Below are 21,224 nucleotides of genomic sequence, written 5' to 3' on the forward strand. Positions count from 1 at the left end.
GAAGACAAGCGATCCTGTGTTAAGCTGTACATGGCTTTAATAATGACAGTAACTGGAATAATAACGTATTCATATATCCAGGGTGATGTGCAGTTTTTCTTTCGGTTAGTTCTCCGTCGCTCGCGACTTGGTTGCTAAGCAACAGAGAACAAACCAATGACACGTTAAATTGGACACAGACTAGATGGCCAGCTTCCTGTTAGACGTCTACTTGCATTCATCTACAAATTGAATATCGCTAAAGGCATGTTTCCACTGAGTTACAACATTTACGCTTCAAAAACTACATTAAATGTCATGCTTAGCTAGCTTAAAATAGAGAATAGTATAGTGTTTACGAACAATTTACCCTGAAAAGACTTATAACAACGTAAATGAATCGTGAAGTTTAGGCAAGGCTTTTAATCTGAAAATTTGGCAGCGGAATTGGGGATTCAAATTATTTTCTAACTAAATTATCCGATGCTAACAAGCAATGCGACCATAGACTGTATGGATGCGATGATTTATTTACTCACATGATAGAAGAAAATATAATCTTTTCCCAGATTTTGTTATAGATCTTTAGGTATTGATTTACGTTGGTACATTTATCTGTAATGTATGAAAGATGAAACTTGACGACGAGAGTTAGCTAAAACAGCTAGCTGCTATCCGTGTTTACGAACAAACACGTTTCTGCTAACAATCATCTCCCCAAGAGACACTTCTCAGAATGGTAAGAAAGGTTTTTATAAGCTTAACCCAGTTGTGTTTAAACTTCCATAAATAAGTCTGTTCAAACTCAATGCAATATTTACCTCCAGTCAACATGAGTTTTCAGTAAATAATGCATAAAAATGACAATGTAATTTAACAGATCCTCTCACGCACGAAGCCAGCTGTGGGAGGGGAGACACCAGTGAGCATGGGTGAGAAAAAGAAGAAAAATAAATCCAAGGTTCCCAGTTTGGAAGAGTACCTCCAGCAGAGAGACTACCTCGGAGCCTTGACTTTGTTAGAGGTATCCAATCAATAACCTTTCAAACTGATTTGAAACGAAGACAATGAGAAGAAAAAACACACGTGGTCCATGTGGATGTGCACATGTGAACCACATTTGCAAACATATGGAACATTTCCGTGTGATACACATGTGAATAAGCAAGGCAAGTTTATTTGTATGTCACCAGTCATGAACAAGACAATTCAAAGTGCTTTACATGAAACATTAAAAGCATTACAGAAAAAAAGCATAAAAGAAAATATAAATAACAAAATCCCAATAAAATCTTAAATTATATTAAAATAATTAAGTAAAAGTTACTGTGCAGATGTCATGCATAGGCGCATGAGAAAAGAAATGTTTTTAACCTGGATTTAAAAGTTTCTACATTAGGTGAAAGTTTAATCTCCAGGAATAGCAGGTAATAGTCATGTAATAAACACATGTAATTCACATGAGAATAAGAACCACAGGTGAATTACAAATAGATGCCATGACGATCACATGTTTAGTGGTCTGAGACTGATCTGTTTACGTTTCATCTGGTTTACCTTCCACAGTAGTGCTGTATGGTTTCTGAACTCCTCTAAAAGATCTCTTTTACAGAAGCATAGAGCTGTCATTCTTCATAAAAAAGTTGGAGCCCTATCACGTTATAACGTGATAGTTTTATTGTAAAAATGTGAAACATATCATGTATAAGATGATAAGTTTATTGTAAAAATGTATAACCACTTAAACACTGGAGGGATTATATCTCTCGGCTGGACTGGGAACGCCTCGGATCCCCCCCGCAGAGTTGGTAAATGTGGCTGGGGAGAGGGAAGTCTGGGCTTCCCTGCTTAGGCTGCTGCCCCCGCGACCCGACCCTGGATAAGTGGCAGAAAATGGATGGATGGATGGATGGATGGTACTTGAATGCAGCTAAGATGATGCATTTTGTATTCATAGTGATTCTCGTCCCGCTTAAGTTTCAATCATAAATGATGCCACGTCATGGGGATTGGACTCATTCTTCCTTCTGTACAGACCCAAGCCTTTTAAAACTGTCCTTAAAGTACGCATACTTATTACAATGTCACCCAAAGAGTTCCAAAGCAGCAAACTTTCACAATGTCTCCACCCAGGTATGAAGAAAAACTCTGTCAAGTCCTGTAAATGAGCCAGTTGTGGTCTCCTATCCACCTCACACACACAATTTCCTAATCTAAAGTCGAAAATGACCAAGTTCACGTTTTCAGATACGTGACACGTTTCACTTTTTTACAATAAACTTATGATGTTATAAAGCAAAAAGGCCCAAACTTGTATTTATTAGGGCGACAGCTCTACCCTTCCATACTCTTTTCATGCTTTGCGGTGCCAAAGTTTTTGTGTTACTGCTTCTGATGTTTTATGGTGTACTCCTCCTAAGTTTCAGAAGAGTATAGGAGAGAAAGAGGAGCATGCCGACCTCTGGATTGGCTACTGTGCCTTTCACTTGGGTGACTACAAGAGAGTGATGGAGGTAACGCCTCTTAGACTGTTAGAAATAAACACATCTACATGTCAGATTGTCCTCAGAGTCTGAATATCTGTCAGATTAAGGGAATGATGGTCTGTGTTTTTGTAACGTAATACTCTGCCATCCCATCCTGACAGGAGTACAAATCTCTGACCGTGAAGCCCGACTGTCCTGCGGAGGTCTGGGTCTTTCTGGCCTGTGCGCTGTTTTTTCTGGGGCTGTATAAAGAAGCTGAGGAGGCTGCATTGAAGGGTAGGAAACTCAGCTGAAAATGTGTCAATATGAGCTTAAACTGCATATATTTAAACAATTTTAGCAGATTTAGTAAAATAAATAAACTAAACTGTAAAAAAAACAAAAAAAAACCAGCTGAATTCCGCAGAGGGTTGGTTTTAATGTTAAAGGTGTCATTCAGAGCATGAACATCCATATTTACCCACTGCTGATGGTTCATAAGGAGATGTCTGTGGGACAACAGCGAGGCGGTGAAACCGTGCCCACCTCAGCAGGTGTTCAGGAGGTAATATGTGCATGAAAACTGTGTTTTCGGTCCACCTGGTTTAAGAGAAAAGGGAAAAGAAATAAAAAAAGCAGAAATAAACTTAAAGCACAGAAAGCGCAGACGTCCACCAAGCCAACAGCAAAATGATCTAGTTCTGGTCAGTAAAGACTCCCAGATGTTTGACGTGGACGGGGTCCACATCCTGGAGCTCTTCAGATCTTCCACAGTGACTCAAAAGCTTAATGGCTAAAAAAACAATGAACCAGCAGATGGTTGTTGTTGTTTTTTTTTTTTAATAAATATAATGTAAATGCAGGTTTTTTTTTTATCAGATTTATTTTTCTTGTCATCAGGCTGGAAATTCTGAGCTTTTATTTATTCAAAGGAGCCGTATAAACCTCTGGGCTCCGACTGGAGGCTGTTTATGTCTGGATAGATGCTCCATATGCAGTTTGTTGTTTTAGACGGTTTTTAAGTTTAAAATGTTGGATTTCCCACCTCTTCCCATGAAAGCAGTGGTCAGCTGGTAATGTCTGAGTTATGTGACTGCAGAGATGAAATCACACATTTAGCTCTCAGTCTGGTATCTTCTGCTCTCTGCAGCTCCCAGATCCCCCCTCCAGAACCGGCTGCTGTTTCATTTGGCTCACAAGGTCAGAAACCCAGACGTGAATTCCCTCTGCTCTCTCCCCGCCTATCATCGCTGAACATCTAGTGCTTTAGATTACCTACTTAAACAAGTCGCATCTGTCTGCCGCCAGTTCAACGATGAGAAGAGACTCATGGGTTTCCACCAGAACCTGGAGGACGTGACGGAGGACCAGCTGAGCTTGGCATCCATCCACTACATGCGCTCACACTACCAGGAGGCCATAGAAATCTATAAACGCCTCCTCCTGGAGCAAAGGTCTGTGAGATTTCCTCCCTTTTCCCGTTTTATTAGTCTCTGCTCCAACGGCAGCTGAGAGTTTTACGTCGTGGAGCTGCAGCAACGAAGCAGCTGTCGGCAGCAGGTTAGGGCCTCGTTTATCAGCCTGCGTAGAAAATGTTCTAAACCAGGAGAGTCCAACGTCAGTCCTCAAAGGCCGCTATCCTGCAGGTTTCCCTGCTCCAACACACCTGGCTCGCATTATTTGGATCAAACAGCCAATGACGTTGAAGCACAGTGACTGATCAGTCAGGCTGTGACGATACGCTTTTATCCCGATTTGATTTAAATTGAAAATCTCACAATCCTTTGATATTGCTGATTTTTGTAGATTAAAAACAAAATAAATGTATAAAACTTATTTTTTTGCTTGTAATTTCTTTTATTAGAAAAAAAAACAACTCAGAAGTTAAACCATCATTTTGCTGCTATAACGCCTCAGAAGACGAGTAAAAAGATCAATAAAAACATAAAAATGACAAAAAATTTTATAAGGGATTATTTTTATTTGTTTGAAAAAAACAATCGATTAAAAAAAAAAATCAATTTTAAAATTGTGAAGCAAAAAAAATTCAGATTTTTTATTTTTCGATTCGATTTTCCCACCTCTACTGATTAGTTGGAGCAGGGATACATGGAAAACCTGCAGGACTTCGGCCCTCGAGGATTGACTTTGGACCCTGATCTGAACGCAGCATGAAAGTTTAGATTAATCCTTTATTCACAACGTGCCGAGTCGCTGCTTTAAGTTGGCTTTGTTGATGAATCTCAGCTGCTCCAGGTCAGCTGTTCCAGGTCAGCTGTTCCAGGTCAGCTGTTCCAGGTCAGCTGTTCCAGGTCAGCTGCTCCAGGTCAGCTGTTCCAGGTCAGCTGTTCCAGGTCAGCTGTTCCAGGTCAGCTGTTCCAGGTCAGCTGTTCCAGGTCAGCTGCTCCAGGTCAGCTGTTTCAGGTCAGCTGCTCCAGGTCAGCTGCTCCAGGTCAGCTGCTCCAGGTCAGCTGTTCCAGGTCAGCTGCTCCAGGTCAGCTGCTCCAGGTCAGCTGCTCCAGGTCAGCTGTTCCAGGTCAGCTGCTCCAGGTCAGCTGTTCCAGGTCAGCTGTTCCAGGTCAGCTGTTCCAGGTCAGCTGTTTCAGGTCAGCTGTTCCAGGTCAGCTGTTCCAGGTCAGCTGTTCCAGGTCAGCTGCTCCAGGTCAGCTGCTCCAGGTCAGCTGCTCCAGGTCAGCTGCTCCAGGTCAGCTGCTCCAGGTCAGCTGTTTCAGGTCAGCTGTTCCAGGTCAGCTGTTCCAGGTCAGCTGTTCCAGGTCAGCTGCTCCAGGTCAGCTGCTCCAGGTCAGCTGTTCCAGGTCAGCTGCTCCAGGTCAGCTGTTCCAGGTCAGCTGTTCCAGGTCAGCTGCTCCAGGTCAGCTGCTCCAGGTCAGCTGTTCCAGGTCAGCTGTTCCAGGTCAGCTGTTCCAGGTCAGCTGCTCCAGGTCAGCTGCTCCAGGTCAGCTGTTCCAGGTCAGCTGTTCCAGGTCAGCTGTTCCAGGTCAGCTGCTCCAGGTCAGCTGCTCCAGGTCAGCTGCTCCAGGTCAGTTGTTCCAGGTCAGCTGTTCCAGGTCAGCTGCTCCAGGTCAGCTGTTCCAGGTCAGCTGTTCCAGGTCAGCTGTTCCAGGTCAGCTGCTCCAGGTCAGCTGTTTCAGGTCAGCTGCTCCAGGTCAGCTGCTCCAGGTCAGCTGCTCCAGGTCAGCTGCTCCAGGTCAGCTGCTCCAGGTCAGTTGTTCCAGGTCAGCTGTTCCAGGTCAGCTGCTCCAGGTCAGCTGTTCCAGGTCAGCTGTTCCAGGTCAGCTGCTCCAGGTCAGCTGTTCCAGGTCAGCTGCTCCAGGTCAGCTGTTTCAGGTCAGCTGCTCCAGGTCAGCTGCTCCAGGTCAGCTGCTCCAGGTCAGCTGCTCCAGGTCAGCTGTTCCAGGTCAGCTGCTCCAGGTCAGCTGCTCCAGGTCAGCTGCTCCAGGTCAGCTGTTCCAGGTCAGCTGCTCCAGGTCAGCTGTTCCAGGTCAGCTGTTCCAGGTCAGCTGTTTCAGGTCAGCTGTTCCAGGTCAGCTGTTCCAGGTCAGCTGTTCCAGGTCAGCTGCTCCAGGTCAGCTGCTCCAGGTCAGCTGTTCCAGGTCAGCTGCTCCAGGTCAGCTGCTCCAGGTCAGCTGCTCCAGGTCAGCTGCTCCAGGTCAGCTGCTCCAGGTCAGCTGTTCCAGGTCAGCTGTTCCAGGTCAGCTGTTCCAGGTCAGCTGTTCCAGGTCAGCTGCTCCAGGTCAGCTGTTCCAGGTCAGCTGCTCCAGGTCAGCTGCTCCAGGTCAGCTGTTCCAGGTCAGCTGCTCCAGGTCAGCTGTTCCAGGTCAGCTGTTCCAGGTCAGCTGCTCCAGGTCAGCTGTTCCAGGTCAGCTGTTCCAGGTCAGCTGTTCCAGGTCAGCTGTTCCAGGTCAGCTGCTCCAGGTCAGCTGCTCCAGGTCAGCTGCTCCAGGTCAGCTGTTCCAGGTCAGCTGTTTCAGGTCAGCTGTTCCAGGTCAGCTGTTCCAGGTAGAAACCAGACAGAAACAGGACCGTTGGACGTCCAGCCTTGTGTTTCTACGCAGGGCGGTGGAGGGAAAGACGGAACGTTCCGGTTGGGGAATAATAAAATAAATGACCTCCAACAGGATAAAAACATGATTTAACCGTCGTCTGAATATAAATGAATAAAGTGAGGGAATAAAAAACGAGGGCAGTAAATGATTCAGGATCGAGGAGGGATCAACGTTTTTCTTCTTTTCAAGGAGAAATAATAAAATGATCTGATATCAAACTACAGAAACGGTTCATAAAGCAGCAAATCCCAGTAAGACGGCCAGTAAGCAGCTCAGGCACTGGTTTCCAGCTGGTGTTCTGGTCCTACATGGATACGCTTCACAAAAACACTTTTAAGCCTTTTAAAAGAGATTTAAAGATCAATAATGAGTGTTAATCTGGTCCTGATAAGGCAGCAGGTCGGCAGGTAGCGGCACGTTTGGACGAGCGCACCGCCGTCTGGGATCCCCGCCCATCAGACCAGTAGTCTGAGAAACGAGTCTTTTATTGATCTGAATCATAATAAATGCTTCAAATCTTTCTGGATATGTTGTGTACGTACGTGCGCACCTTTTCAGGGACTTCCTGGCGCTGAAAGTGTACGTGGCTCTGTGTTACTACAAGCTGGACTACTACGACGTGTCGCAGGAGGTGCTGGCCGTCTACCTGCAGAGCATCCCCGACTCCACCATCGCGCTCAACCTGAAGGCGTGCAACCACTTCAGGCTCTACAACGGCAAGGCGGCCGAGGTACTCCGGCGCCACGCTTTCTACACCTCATCATCTTTCATGATTAAACTCTTCTTAGAGGACAAAGTCACCTGCTTAGCAGATATTATCAGTATCAGTTTTTACTTATTTTTATGACAACGTTTACACAACATGTAAATATTAAAGGTGAAGGTCTTCAGCTGCGTCCCGCCTCACGCTACGCTTCTTCTCAGGCGGAGCTGAAGAACCTGATCGACATCTCTTCCTGCTCATTCGAGTTTGCAAAGGAGCTTATCCGACATAACCTGGTGAGCTGTCCAGATTCTCCAGCTGGCAGGGTGACGCCGCTCCAGGCTGCCCCCCCCTGAATGCCTGTGTGCTTGCAGGTGGTGTTTCGTGGAGGGGAAGGGGCTTTGCAGGTCCTGCCGCCTCTGCTTGACGTGATCCCTGAAGCTCGGCTCAACCTGGTCATCTACTACCTGCGACAAGGTGCGCACGGCCGAACACGCACCCAGCTGCTGATCTGCAGGATGACCTGCAGGGGGCAGCACATGTTGGAATCATTTAGGCTCCGGTCCTCATGAGTCCTCAGTGTTTCCCTGCTGCGCCTCATTAACAGGCAGGTGCAGAAGATGTCGGAGAAGCTTTTAGGTGGGTCGTATCAGGGAAACAGTAAAATCCTGCAGGAGTTGCAGACCCTGGTTTATGTCATGTTTGCAGGGAGAAAATAATGTTCCATATTTTCATTTTTATTTTATTCTTCCAAACTGATTTGTTTTATTTTCACATCACAGCTCATAGAAACGTAAATAATGTGAAGAAAAACCTGGAAAACATGATTTAGTGTACAAGCTTCAGCTAAGTTAACTACGGATCTCCGTACTTCACTCCGTTTAGTTTCCCATCGTTACATTAATCCTGCAGCATCCTCCTGCTGATGATCCAAACTGTTGGGATGCTTCATCAAATGTAAATAAAAACAAAATGTATCTTATTGATCCATAATTTATTCCCAGTCGAAGATAAACATCTTAACTGAAACATTTTATCATCTGATGCAACACATCTGTAAAAAGTCGTTCCTGAAGTTTAGAATCTTTTCTTCTTTTAACAACATCTGGAAGGTAGGGAGAGCAGCTGTTTTAGGAGAGGAACGTCGTCCCGTTCTGGTCCTGATGCAGGATTCCAGCTGCTCTACTGGTCCTGATGCAGGATTCCAGCTGCTCTACTGGTCCTGATGCAGGATTCCAGCTGCTCTACTGGTCCTGATGCAGGATTCCAGCTGCTCTACTGGTCCTGATGCAGGATTCCAGCTGCTCTACTGGTCCTGATGCAGGATTCCAGCTGCTCTACTGGTCCTGATGCAGGATTCCAGCTGTTCTACTGGTCCTGATGCAGGATTCCAGCTGTTCTACTGGTCCTGATGCAGGATTCCAGCTGCTCTACTGGTCCTGATGCAGGATTCCAGCTGCTCTACTGGTCCTGATGCAGGATTCCAGCTGCTCTACTGGTCCTGATGTAGGATTCCAGCTGTTCTACTGGTCCTGATGCAGGATTTCAGCTGTTCTACTGGTCCTGATGCAGGATTCCAGCTGCTCTACTGGTCCTGATGCAGGATTCCAGCTGCTCTACTGGTCCTGATGCAGGATTCCAGCTGCTCTACTGGTCCTGATGCAGGATTCCAGCTGCTCTACTGGTCCTGATGCAGGATTCCAGCTGCTCTACTGGTCCTGATGCAGGATTCTGATGCAGGATTCCAGCTGTTCTACTGGTCCTGATGCAGGATTCTGATGCAGGATTCCAGCTGCTCTACTGGTCCTGATGCAGGATTCCAGCTGCTCTACTGGTCCTGATGCAGGATTCCAGCTGCTCTACTGGTCCTGATGCAGGATTCCAGCTGCTCTACTGGTCCTGATGCAGGATTCCAGCTGCTCTACTGGTCCTGATGTAGGATTCCAGCTGTTCTACTGGTCCTGATGCAGGATTTCAGCTGTTCTACTGGTCCTGATGCAGGATTCCAGCTGTTCTACTGGTCCTGATGCAGGATTCCAGCTGTTCTACTGGTCCTGATGCAGGATTCCAGCTGTTCTACTGGTCCTGATGCAGGATTCCAGCTGCTCTACTGGTCCTGATGCAGGATTCCAGCTGCTCTACTGGTCCTGATGCAGGATTCCAGCTGTTCTACTGGTCCTGATGCAGGATTCCAGCTGCTCTACTGGTCCTGATGCAGGATTCCAGCTGCTCTACTGGTCCTGATGCAGGATTCCAGCTGCTCTACTGGTCCTGATGCAGGATTCCAGCTGTTCTACTGGTCCTGATGCAGGATTCCAGCTGCTCTACTGGTCCTGATGCAGGATTCCAGCTGCTCTACTGGTCCTGATGCAGGATTCCAGCTGCTCTACTGGTCCTGATGCAGGATTCCAGCTGCTCTACTGGTCCTGATGCAGGATTCCAGCTGCTCTACTGGTCCTGATGCAGGATTCCAGCTGCTCTACTGGTCCTGATGCAGGATTCCAGCTGCTCTACTGGTCCTGATGCAGGATTCCAGCTGCTCTACTGGTCCTGATGCAGGATTCCAGCTGCTCTACTGGTCCTGATGCAGGATTCCAGCTGCTCTACTGGTCCTGATGCAGGATTCCAGCTGCTCTACTGGTCCTGATGCAGGATTCCAGCTGTTCTACTGGTCCCTGATGCAGGGTTTCAGCTGTTCTACTGGTCCCGATGCAGGATTCCAGTTGCTCTACTGGTCCTGATGCAGGATTCCAGCTGCTTCCAGGATGCTCCTGATGTTTGTACTGGTGAAAGGTCTGGACTGCAGCAGACCAGTTCTCCTGTTCCACCATCAGGATGTGGTTCAGCGTGGTCCTGTTGGACCAGTTCTCCTGTTCCACCATCAGGATGTGGTCCTGCTGGACCAGTTCTCCTGTTCCACCATCAGGATGTGGTCCAGCGTGGTCCTGTTGGACCAGTTCTCCTGTTCCACCATCAGGATGTGGTCCTGCTGGACCAGTTCTCCTGTTCCACCATCAGGATGTGGTCCAGCGTGGTCCTGTTGGACCAGTTCTCCTGTTCCACCATCAGGATGTGGTCCAGCGTGGTCCTGCTGGACCAGTTCTCCTGTTCCACCATCAGGATGTGGTCCAGCATGGTGGAACCTGCAAGGTCTTCCCTGAAAGAGACGTTGTCTGGATGGGAGCAGATGTTTCAGCATTGATGGAGCTTCCCAGATGTGGAAGCTGCCCACGCCATCGGCACTAATGCAACCCCATCCCATCAGAGATGCAGGCTGATAACAAGCTGGATGCTCCCTCTCCTCTTTAGTCTGCAGGACACGCCGTCCATGCTGTCCACAAACTATTCCACATCTTCATCCAGGTTTCCACTCAGAACATTTTAAATGAGCTTTGGTCCAGAGAAGACGGCGTGTTTCTGGATCCTCTTCACATATGATGGAGCTTTAACCTGCATGTGTGGATTTCAGCCTGAACTGGGTTCACACTGGTTTCTGGAAGCTTCCTGAGTCCATGCACTGGTTTCCAGTACAGAATCATGTCTGCTGTTAATGCAGAAGATCACCAGCCTTGTCCCATGCATACAGAGATTCCTTCTGATTTGCTGAATCCTGTGATGATATTCTACATAATTAATTCTGGGATCTTCAAAGTCTGAGGAACATTTTTCTGACATTGTTCCACAACTTTTAGACCCATTTTGTCTCAGACTGGTGAAGCTCCGTCCATCTTTCTGTCTGAGAGGCTCTGCCTCTCTGAAATGCTCCTTTTACTCCGTCATGTTACTGACCTGTTGCTAGGTAACCAGATGGCTCCTCCAGTTGTTTATGATTGGTTTCGGTTACTTTTCCAGCTCTTGTTCCAACATATTTCTGCCACCAAAATAAAAATGAGTCAATAATTTCCATAAAATGATAAAACGTCTCAGTTTCAGCGTCTGGCATGTTGTTTATGTTGTTTATGTCGTCTTGGGAGGAAAACATGGCTTGATGAGACTCACAAATACATGCATTCTGTTTTTATTTGCATTTTGCACAAACCTGCCCAGCTTGGATGTGTTTGACGTGCTGCATTTTCTCATTTCCAGATGACATCCAGGAAGCTTACAACCTCATCCAAGACTTGGCTCCCACCTCCCCTCAGGTGTGAAAGTTCACTTTTATTGTGAAAGATGAAATCTTGGGTCTGAAAAACTGCCGCCGAGTCACTTAAATGTCATGTTTTTGCTTGCTAGTTATTTTAACCTTCGAAATCTGACGATCTGTAAATCATAGAAGGTTTTTCTTAAGCTTTCATATATTTTTAACCTCTAGAAATACACTTTGAGGAGATTTAATGCGACTATTAATCAGTAAATGAGATAATTCTGTGAAAAATCATCATTTCAACAGGAGTATATCCTGAAAGGCGTCGTAAATGCTGCACTTGGACAAGAAATCGGATCGGTGAGCGTTTCTCTTCAGCTGAGAAGAAATAAATACAAACAGATGTGTAAAATGTTCACGTCTATTTATTTTTAATCCTTCAGAGGGATCACTTAAAGATTGCTCAGCAGTTCTTCCAGCTGGTCGGCGGCTCAGCAAGCGAATGCGGTGAGCCAGGCGGAAAGCTCAGCTGCGCTCCTCTTTAAGGCTGCGGCGTGTTGACGGCTCTTTGTCCTTTCAGACACCATTCCTGGCAGACAGTGCATGGCGTCCTGCTTCTTCCTCCTGAGGCAGTTTGAAGACGTCCTCATATATCTGAACTCGGTGAAGGTTGGTGAAGGAACCGATCGTGTTTCTGTAGTTTGCTGGTGAAAGATCTGGATAAAAAAAGAAAGAGAACGAGACTCCCACGCTCCAGGTTAGAAGAGTCACTTTAGATGACAAGTGGTGCTTTACAAGTGCGGTTCGTTTATTCAGGCGTGATTTTCTAAATAGCAGCAGAGAGCTGGCATTTCACATGCACTTTATCCCTGAATGCGTGGGCTCTTGGCATTTTTCATACATGCTGTGCTTTTTCATTTTTCAGGGTTACTTTTATAACGATGATACATTCAACTTCAACTATGCTCAGGCGAAAGCTGCGCTCGGCAACTACAAAGAAGCAGAAGAGGTACTTTAATGGAGCTGAATTCCACACTGCTTACTTTCACACAACTGGATTCATCTATTGAATGTATTTTTGTCTCCTTTTGTAGGTTTTCCTGCTAATTCAGAGCGAAAAGATCAAGAACGACTACGTTTACCTCAGCTGGCTGGCACGATGCTGTATGTTAATGACTTTATATGTCATTAATGATGATTTATTCTAGTCATGTTGCTCTTTTTATCAACTCTTTGTGAGATAAGACATGGAACAAGAGAAGTAAATGTAGATTCAATTTGATCAGTTAATAGAGAAGCAAAGAAACAGGAAATAAAAACACAAAATGTGTTGCTTGGCCTGATTTTCCAGAATCTCCTGGTTTACCATGACGGTCCATTTCTGCCCCCTTATGTAAATGGAGACGTCTGTTACAAATGACGGCATGCGTAGCCGCTCTCCTATGTACCTGTTCTCATACCGACCCCTGGTCATACGTAGCCATCCTTACATGTGGCCACCCTCACGCGTAGCCTTTTGCCGCCCTCATGCGTAGCCTTCCTCCTCACGCGTAGCCTTTTGCCGCCCTCATGCGTAGCCTTCCTCCTCACACGTAGCCTTACTCCTCACACGTAGCCTTCCTCCTCACACGTAGCCTTACTCCTCACACGTAGCCTTCCTCCTCACACGTAGCCTTACTCCTCACACGTAGCCTTCCTCCTCACACGTAGCCGTCCTCCTCACACGTAGCCGTCCTCCTCACACGTAGCCTTCCTCCTCACACGTAGCCTCCCTCCTCACACGTAGCCTCCCTCCTCACACGTAGCCTCCCTCCTCACACGTAGCCTCCCTCCTCACACGTAGCCTTACTCCTCACACGTAGCCTTCCTCCTCACACGTAGCCGTCCTCCTCACACGTAGCCTTACTCCTCACACGTAGCCGTCCTCCTCACACGTAGCCTTACTCCTCACACGTAGCCTTCCTCCTCACACGTAGCCATCCTCCTCACACGTAGCCGTCCTCCTCACACGTAGCCGTCCTCCTCACACGTAGCCTTCCTCCTCACACGTAGCCTTCCTCCTCACACGTAGCCTTCCTCCTCACACGTAGCCGTCCTCCTCACACGTAGCCTCCCTCCTCACGCGTAGCCTTCCTCCTCACGCGTAGCCGTCCTCCTCACGCGTAGCCGTCCTCCTCACGCGTAGCCGTCCTCCTCACACGTAGCCGTCCTCCTCACACGTAGCCTCCCTCCTCACACGTAGCCGTCCTCCTCACACGTAGCCGTCCTCCTCACACGTAGCCTTCCTCCTCACACGTAGCCTTCCTCCTCACACGTAGCCTTCCTCCTCACACGTAGCCTTCCTCCTCACACGTAGCCTCCCTCCTCACACGTAGCCTTCCTCCTCACGCGTAGCCGTCCTCCTCACCCGTAGCCGTCCTCCTCACACGTAGCCGTCCTCCTCACACGTAGCCGTCCTCCTCACACGTAGCCGTCCTCCTCACACGTAGCCTTCCTCCTCACACGTAGCCTTCCTCCTCACACGTAGCCGTCCTCCTCACACGTAGCCGTCCTCCTCACACGTAGCCTCCCTCCTCACACGTAGCCGTCCTCCTCACACGTAGCCGTCCTCCTCACACGTAGCCTTCCTCCTCACACGTAGCCGTCCTCCTCACACGTAGCCTTCCTCCTCACACGTAGCCGTCCTCCTCACACGTAGCCTCCCTCCTCACACGTAGCCTTCCTCCTCACACGTAGCCTTCCTCCTCACACGTAGCCATCCTCCTCACACGTAGCCTTCCTCCTCACACGTAGCCGTCCTCCTCACACGTAGCCTTCCTCCTCACACGTAGCCATCCTCCTCACACGTAGCCTTCCTCCTCACACGTAGCCGTCCTCCTCACACGTAGCCTTCCTCCTCACACGTAGCCGTCCTCCTCACACGTAGCCGTCCTCCTCACACGTAGCCGTCCTCCTCACACGTAGCCGTCCTCCTCACACGTAGCCGTCCTCCTCACACGTAGCCGTCCTCCTCACACGTAGCCTCCCTCCTCACACGTAGCCGTCCTCCTCACACGTAGCCTTCCTCCTCACACGTAGCCGTCCTCCTCACCCGTAGCCGTCCTCCTCACACGTAGCCGTCCTCCTCACACGTAGCCTCCCTCCTCACGCGTAGCCGTCCTCCTCACACGTAGCCGTCCTCCTCACACGTAGCCTTACTCCTCACACGTAGCCTTCCTCCTCACACGTAGCCTTCCTCCTCACACGTAGCCGTCCTCCTCACACGTAGCCTTCCTCCTCACACGTAGCCGTCCTCCTCACACGTAGCCGTCCTCCTCACACGTAGCCTTCCTCCTCACACGTAGCCTCCCTCCTCACACGTAGCCTTCCTCCTCACACGTAGCCTTCCTCCTCACACGTAGCCTCCCTCCTCACACGTAGCCTCCCTCCTCACACGTAGCCTTTCTCCTCACACGTAGCCGTCCTCCTCACACGTAGCCGTCCTCCTCACACGTAGCCGTCCTCCTCACACGTAGCCGTCCTCCTCACGCGTAGCCGTCCTCCTCACGCGTAGCCGTCCTCCTCACGCGTAGCCGTCCTCCTCACGCGTAGCCGTCCTCCTCACGCGTAGCCGTCCTCCTCACGCGTAGCCGTCCTCCTCACGCGTAGCCGTCCTCCTCACGCGTAGCCGTCCTCCTCACGCGTAGCCTTCCTCCTCACGCGTAGCCTTCCTCCTCACGCGTAGCCGTCCTCCTCACGCGTAGCCGTCCTCCTCACGCGTAGCCGTCCTCCTCACGCGTAGCCTTCCTCCTCACGCGTAGCCGTCCTCCTCACACGTAGCCGTCCTCCTCACGCGTAGCCGTCCTCCTCACGCGTAGCCGTCCTCCTCACGCGTAGCCGTCCTCCTCACCCGTAGCCTTCCTCACGCGTAGCCTTCCTCCTCACGCGTAGCCGTCCTCCTCACACGTAGCCGTCCTCCTCACACGTAGCCGTCCTCCTCACACGTAGCCTTCCTCCTCACTCGTAGCCGTCCTCCTCACGCGTAGCCATCCTCCTCACGCGTAGCCTTCCTCACGCGTAGCCGTCCTCCTCACACGTAGCCGTCCTCCTCACACGTAGCCGTCCTCCTCACACGTAGCCGTCCTCCTCACACGTAGCCTTCCTCCTCACACGTAGCCTTCCTCCTCACACGTAGCCTTCCTCCTCACACGTAGCCTTCCTCCTCACACGTAGCCTTCCTCCTCACACGTAGCCATCCTCCTCACACGTAGCCTTCCTCCTCACACGTGGCCTTCCTCCTCACACGTGGCCTTCCTCCTCACACGTAGCCTTCCTCACGCGTAGCCTTCCTCCTCACGCGTAGCCTTCCTCCTCACGCGTAGCCGTCCTCCTCACGCGTAGCCGTCCTCCTCACACGTAGCCTTCCTCACACGTAGCCTTCCTCCTCACACGTAGCCGTCCTCCTCACACGTAGCCGTCCTCCTCACGCGTAGCCGTCCTCCTCACGCGTAGCCGTCCTCCTCACCCGTAGCCTTCCTCACGCGTAGCCTTCCTCCTCACACGTAGCCTTCCTCCTCACGCGTAGCCTTCCTCCTCACGCGTAGCCGTCCTCCTCACACGTAGCCGTCCTCCTCACACGTAGCCGTCCTCCTCACACGTAGCCGTCCTCCTCACTCGTAGCCGTCCTCCTCACGCGTAGCCGTCCTCCTCACGCGTAGCCGTCCTCCTCACGCGTAGCCGTCCTCCTCACCCGTAGCCTTCCTCCTCACACGTAGCCTTCCTCCTCACACGTAGCCTTCCTCCTCACACGTAGCCGTCCTCCTCACACGTAGCCGTCCTCCTCACGCGTAGCCGTCCTCCTCACGCGTAGCCGTCCTCCTCACCCGTAGCCTTCCTCACGCGTAGCCTTCCTCCTCACACGTAGCCTTCCTCCTCACGCGTAGCCTTCCTCCTCACGCGTAGCCGTCCTCCTCACACGTAGCCGTCCTCCTCACACGTAGCCGTCCTCCTCACACGTAGCCGTCCTCCTCACACGTAGCCTTCCTCCTCACTCGTAGCCGTCCTCCTCACGCGTAGCCGTCCTCCTCACGCGTAGCCGTCCTCCTCACGCGTAGCCGTCCTCCTCACCCGTAGCCTTCCTCCTCACACGTAGCCTTCCTCCTCACGCGTAGCCTTCCTCCTCACGCGTAGCCTTCCTCCTCACGCGTAGCCTTCCTCCTCACACGTAGCCTTCCTCCTCACACGTAGCCGTCCTCCTCACACGTAGCCGTCCTCCTCACACGTAGCCGTCCTCCTCACACGTAGCCTTCCTCCTCACACGTAGCCTTCCTCCTCACACGTAGCCTTCCTCACGCGTAGCCTTCCTCCTCACACGTAGCCTTCCTCCTCACACGTAGCCGTCCTCCTCACACGTAGCCGTCCTCCTCACACGTAGCCTTCCTCCTCACACGTAGCCTTCCTCCTCACACGTAGCCTTACTCCTCACACGTAGCCTTCCTCCTCACGCGTAGCCGTCCTCCTCACACGTAGCCTCCCTCCTCACACGTAGCCGTCCTCCTCACACGTAGCCGTCCTCCTCACACGTAGCCTTCCTCCTCACACGTAGCCTTCCTCCTCACACGTAGCCTTCCTCCTCACACGTAGCCTTCCTCCTCACACGTAGCCTCCCTCCTCACACGTAGCCTTCCTCCTCACGCGTAGCCGTCCTCCTCACCCGTAGCCGTCCTCCTCACACGTAGCCGTCCTCCTCACACGTAGCCGTCCTCCTCACACGTAGCCGTCCTCCTCACACGTAGCCTTCCTCCTCACACGTAGCCTTCCTCCTCACACGTAGCCGTCCTCCTCACACGTAGCCGTCCTCCTCACACGTAGCCTCCCTCCTCACACGTAGCCGTCCTCCTCACACGTAGCCGTCCTCCTCACACGTAGCCTTCCTCCTCACACGTAGCCGTCCTCCTCACACGTAGCCTTCCTCCTCACACGTAGCCGTCCTCCTCACACGTAGCCTCCCTCCTCACACGTAGCCTTCCTCCTCACACGTAGCCTTCCTCCTCACACGTAGCCATCCTCCTCACACGTAGCCTTCCTCCTCACACGTAGCCGTCCTCCTCACACGTAGCCTTCCTCCTCACACGTAGCCATCCTCCTCACACGTAGCCTTCCTCCTCACACGTAGCCGTCCTCCTCACACGTAGCCTTCCTCCTCACACGTAGCCGTCCTCCTCACACGTAGCCGTCCTCCTCACACGTAGCCGTCCTCCTCACACGTAGCCGTCCTCCTCACACGTAGCCGTCCTCCTCACACGTAGCCTCCCTCCTCACACGTAGCCGTCCTCCTCACACGTAGCCTTCCTCCTCACACGTAGCCGTCCTCCTCACCCGTAGCCGTCCTCCTCACCCGTAGCCGTCCTCCTCACACGTAGCCTCCCTCCTCACGCGTAGCCGTCCTCCTCACACGTAGCCGTCCTCCTCACACGTAGCCTTACTCCTCACACGTAGCCTTCCTCCTCACACGTAGCCTTCCTCCTCACACGTAGCCGTCCTCCTCACACGTAGCCGTCCTCCTCACACGTAGCCGTCCTCCTCACACGTAGCCGTCCTCCTCACACGTAGCCGTCCTCCTCACACGTAGCCGTCCTCCTCACACGTAGCCGTCCTCCTCACACGTAGCCGTCCTCCTCACACGTAGCCGTCCTCCTCACGCGTAGCCGTCCTCCTCACGCGTAGCCGTCCTCCTCACGCGTAGCCGTCCTCCTCACGCGTAGCCGTCCTCCTCACGCGTAGCCGTCCTCCTCACGCGTAGCCGTCCTCCTCACGCGTAGCCGTCCTCCTCACGCGTAGCCTTCCTCCTCACGCGTAGCCGTCCTCCTCACGCGTAGCCGTCCTCCTCACGCGTAGCCGTCCTCCTCACGCGTAGCCTTCCTCCTCACGCGTAGCCGTCCTCCTCACACGTAGCCGTCCTCCTCACGCGTAGCCGTCCTCCTCACGCGTAGCCGTCCTCCTCACGCGTAGCCGTCCTCCTCACCCGTAGCCTTCCTCACGCGTAGCCTTCCTCCTCACGCGTAGCCGTCCTCCTCACACGTAGCCGTCCTCCTCACACGTAGCCGTCCTCCTCACACGTAGCCTTCCTCCTCACTCGTAGCCGTCCTCCTCACGCGTAGCCATCCTCCTCACGCGTAGCCTTCCTCACGCGTAGCCGTCCTCCTCACACGTAGCCGTCCTCCTCACACGTAGCCGTCCTCCTCACACGTAGCCGTCCTCCTCACACGTAGCCTTCCTCCTCACACGTAGCCTTCCTCCTCACACGTAGCCTTCCTCCTCACACGTAGCCTTCCTCCTCACACGTAGCCGTCCTCCTCACACGTAGCCATCCTCCTCACACGTAGCCTTCCTCCTCACACGTGGCCTTCCTCCTCACACGTGGCCTTCCTCCTCACACGTAGCCTTCCTCACGCGTAGCCTTCCTCCTCACGCGTAGCCTTCCTCCTCACGCGTAGCCGTCCTCCTCACGCGTAGCCGTCCTCCTCACACGTAGCCTTCCTCACACGTAGCCTTCCTCCTCACACGTAGCCGTCCTCCTCACACGTAGCCGTCCTCCTCACGCGTAGCCGTCCTCCTCACGCGTAGCCGTCCTCCTCACCCGTAGCCTTCCTCACGCGTAGCCTTCCTCCTCACACGTAGCCTTCCTCCTCACGCGTAGCCTTCCTCCTCACGCGTAGCCGTCCTCCTCACGCGTAGCCGTCCTCCTCACACGTAGCCGTCCTCCTCACACGTAGCCTTCCTCCTCACTCGTAGCCGTCCTCCTCACGCGTAGCCATCCTCCTCACGCGTAGCCTTCCTCACGCGTAGCCTTCCTCCTCACACGTAGCCTTCCTCCTCACACGTAGCCTTCCTCCTCACACGTAGCCTTCCTCCTCACGCGTAGCCTTCCTCCTCACGCGTAGCCTTCCTCCTCACGCGTAGCCTTCCTCCTCACACGTAGCCTTCCTCCTCACACGTAGCCGTCCTCCTCACACGTAGCCGTCCTCCTCACACGTAGCCGTCCTCCTCACACGTAGCCTTCCTCCTCACACGTAGCCTTCCTCCTCACACGTAGCCTTCCTCACGCGTAGCCTTCCTCCTCACACGTAGCCTTCCTCCTCACACGTAGCCGTCCTCCTCACACGTAGCCGTCCTCCTCACACGTAGCCGTCCTCCTCACACGTAGCCTTCCTCCTCACACGTAGCCTTCCTCCTCACACGTAGCCGTCCTCCTCACACGTAGCCGTCCTCCTCACACGTAGCCGTCCTCCTCACACGTTGCCTTACTCCTCACACGTAGCCTTCCTCCTCACACGTGGCCTTCCTCCTCACACGTGGCCTTCCTTCTCACACGTAGCCTTCCTCACGCGTAGCCTTCCTCCTCACACGTGGCCTTCCTCCTCACACGTAGCCTTCCTCTCGTAGTTTCCCTCATGCGTAGCCTTCCTCGCGTAGTTTCCCTCATGCGTAGCCTTCCTCGCGTAGTTTTCCTCACGCGTAGCCTTTCGCCTTCCTTATGCGTAGCCTTTCGCATTCCTCTTGTGTAGCCGTCCTCAGGTGTTGTCCTCGCGTAACCTTTTGCTGTCCTCACACGTATCCTTCCTCACACGTATCCTTCCTCACACGTATCCTTCCTCATGCGTAGCCGTCCTGATACGTAGCCGTCCTCATATGTAGTTGTCCTCACATGTAGCCTTCCTCAAAATGCCATGCGTCTTATTTACAGACAGCAATATTCTTTTTTCTAAAGGTTAAAAATGACAAAATTCTGTAGAAAATGAAAGCTAGCATTAGCAGCATTAGCTTCCCGTGATAGTGGTTTTTTAGATGATTTTGGAGTTAACGAATTTGACGCGGCATCCTCCTCACATTACTTTGACTTTGCAAGTACTGCATTCTGCAGTTCGAGTTTCTTATTTCAGCACCGTGAAAGATAACCCACACTCTGAGACGCTTTTTCAATTAAACACGCCACAATGCTGTGCTGCATCACTGTAATGGCACATGTCTGACCAAATACCGCCTGACATTTGTATTCTGAACGTGTCGAGTCTCCTGCAGCAACCAGCTGCTTTACGTTTCTAATGTGGGAAAAGGATACGGTGGTCTCCTCCTGATGAGGTGCACAGAAACACTCCGACATTTTAATCCTGTTTACTTTTTTACTGTGGCTTGGATCTGAATGTAGACTTCCAGTCTATCTGAGGCCAATTTTCTCCTCGGCTAGTGTTACACTCAACAATTTCACACGAAATAGTTTACTTCTTCTCTTTGCTTGATTTTCATAATTAAAATATGTCTGAGGCCCGGGAAGATTACTTGTGAGTAACGGATTTACGAACTTTTTGCTTGTTCTCTTCAGACATAATGAACCAGAAGGGTCAGCTTGCCTGGGAACTTTACCTGAAGATGGGAACCTCCTCAGATTCCTTCAATCTGCTGCAGCTTATAGCCAATGATTGCTACAAGGTAACATCATTTGTTTGTCCAGAATGGAAATGCGTGAAGTAATAAATAAAATAATTGATTTTTAATTCCTTGGTTATGCAAACAGTGAGGGCTTTCCTGCTTTTCAATTGTAGTTTAGATCATTTATATTGTCATAAATCACCTTTCATTTTCTTTCATTTCATCTAAACATGCAGGAGCTTTCCCCCTATCTATTTTAGCTTTAAGATGTAAATACAATAGATTTATTTTATTATAAAAAAGAAAAACAAAATGAAACTTTTCCCACAAACAACAGAAAAAAACAGAATCTCGAAACAAGGGGAAAAAATGAAAGAACTGTGCACATTTCTATTTTAGAACATAAAAAATAAACTAAATGAATTAATGGTATTAAACAAAGAATTAATGAAGTCCTGCCGCAAGTGGACGAGTTCCTGTAAATCTGGGTCTTGTTCAGGAGCGAGGGAAGGATGAAG

The 21,224-nt window shown here is 51.0% G+C and overlaps 1 protein-coding gene across 1 annotated transcript in view; it reads left to right on the top strand.

Moving 5' to 3' along the window:
* Window positions 1-472: 472 nt before the first annotated feature.
* The window catches only part of ift56 (intraflagellar transport 56), a 23,958-nt gene continuing 3,206 nt past the window's right edge, over window positions 473-21,224 (top strand). Inside the window, exons 1-16 of the mRNA XM_079238393.1 lie at window positions 473-718; window positions 860-1,003; window positions 2,400-2,492; window positions 2,627-2,741; window positions 3,595-3,644; window positions 3,753-3,898; window positions 7,070-7,241; window positions 7,436-7,510; window positions 7,589-7,691; window positions 11,301-11,356; window positions 11,605-11,658; window positions 11,742-11,805; window positions 11,879-11,967; window positions 12,224-12,307; window positions 12,393-12,462; window positions 20,660-20,766. Coding sequence (XP_079094519.1) covers window positions 716-718; window positions 860-1,003; window positions 2,400-2,492; window positions 2,627-2,741; window positions 3,595-3,644; window positions 3,753-3,898; window positions 7,070-7,241; window positions 7,436-7,510; window positions 7,589-7,691; window positions 11,301-11,356; window positions 11,605-11,658; window positions 11,742-11,805; window positions 11,879-11,967; window positions 12,224-12,307; window positions 12,393-12,462; window positions 20,660-20,766 — 1,425 coding nt within the window. The 5' untranslated portion in view covers window positions 473-715. The remainder of the gene's footprint in view (window positions 719-859; window positions 1,004-2,399; window positions 2,493-2,626; window positions 2,742-3,594; window positions 3,645-3,752; window positions 3,899-7,069; window positions 7,242-7,435; window positions 7,511-7,588; window positions 7,692-11,300; window positions 11,357-11,604; window positions 11,659-11,741; window positions 11,806-11,878; window positions 11,968-12,223; window positions 12,308-12,392; window positions 12,463-20,659; window positions 20,767-21,224) is intronic.

Source organism: Telmatherina bonti, assembly GCF_933228915.1.
Source record: "Telmatherina bonti genome assembly, chromosome: 3".
NCBI classification, from domain to species: Eukaryota; Metazoa; Chordata; class Actinopteri; order Atheriniformes; family Telmatherinidae; genus Telmatherina; species Telmatherina bonti.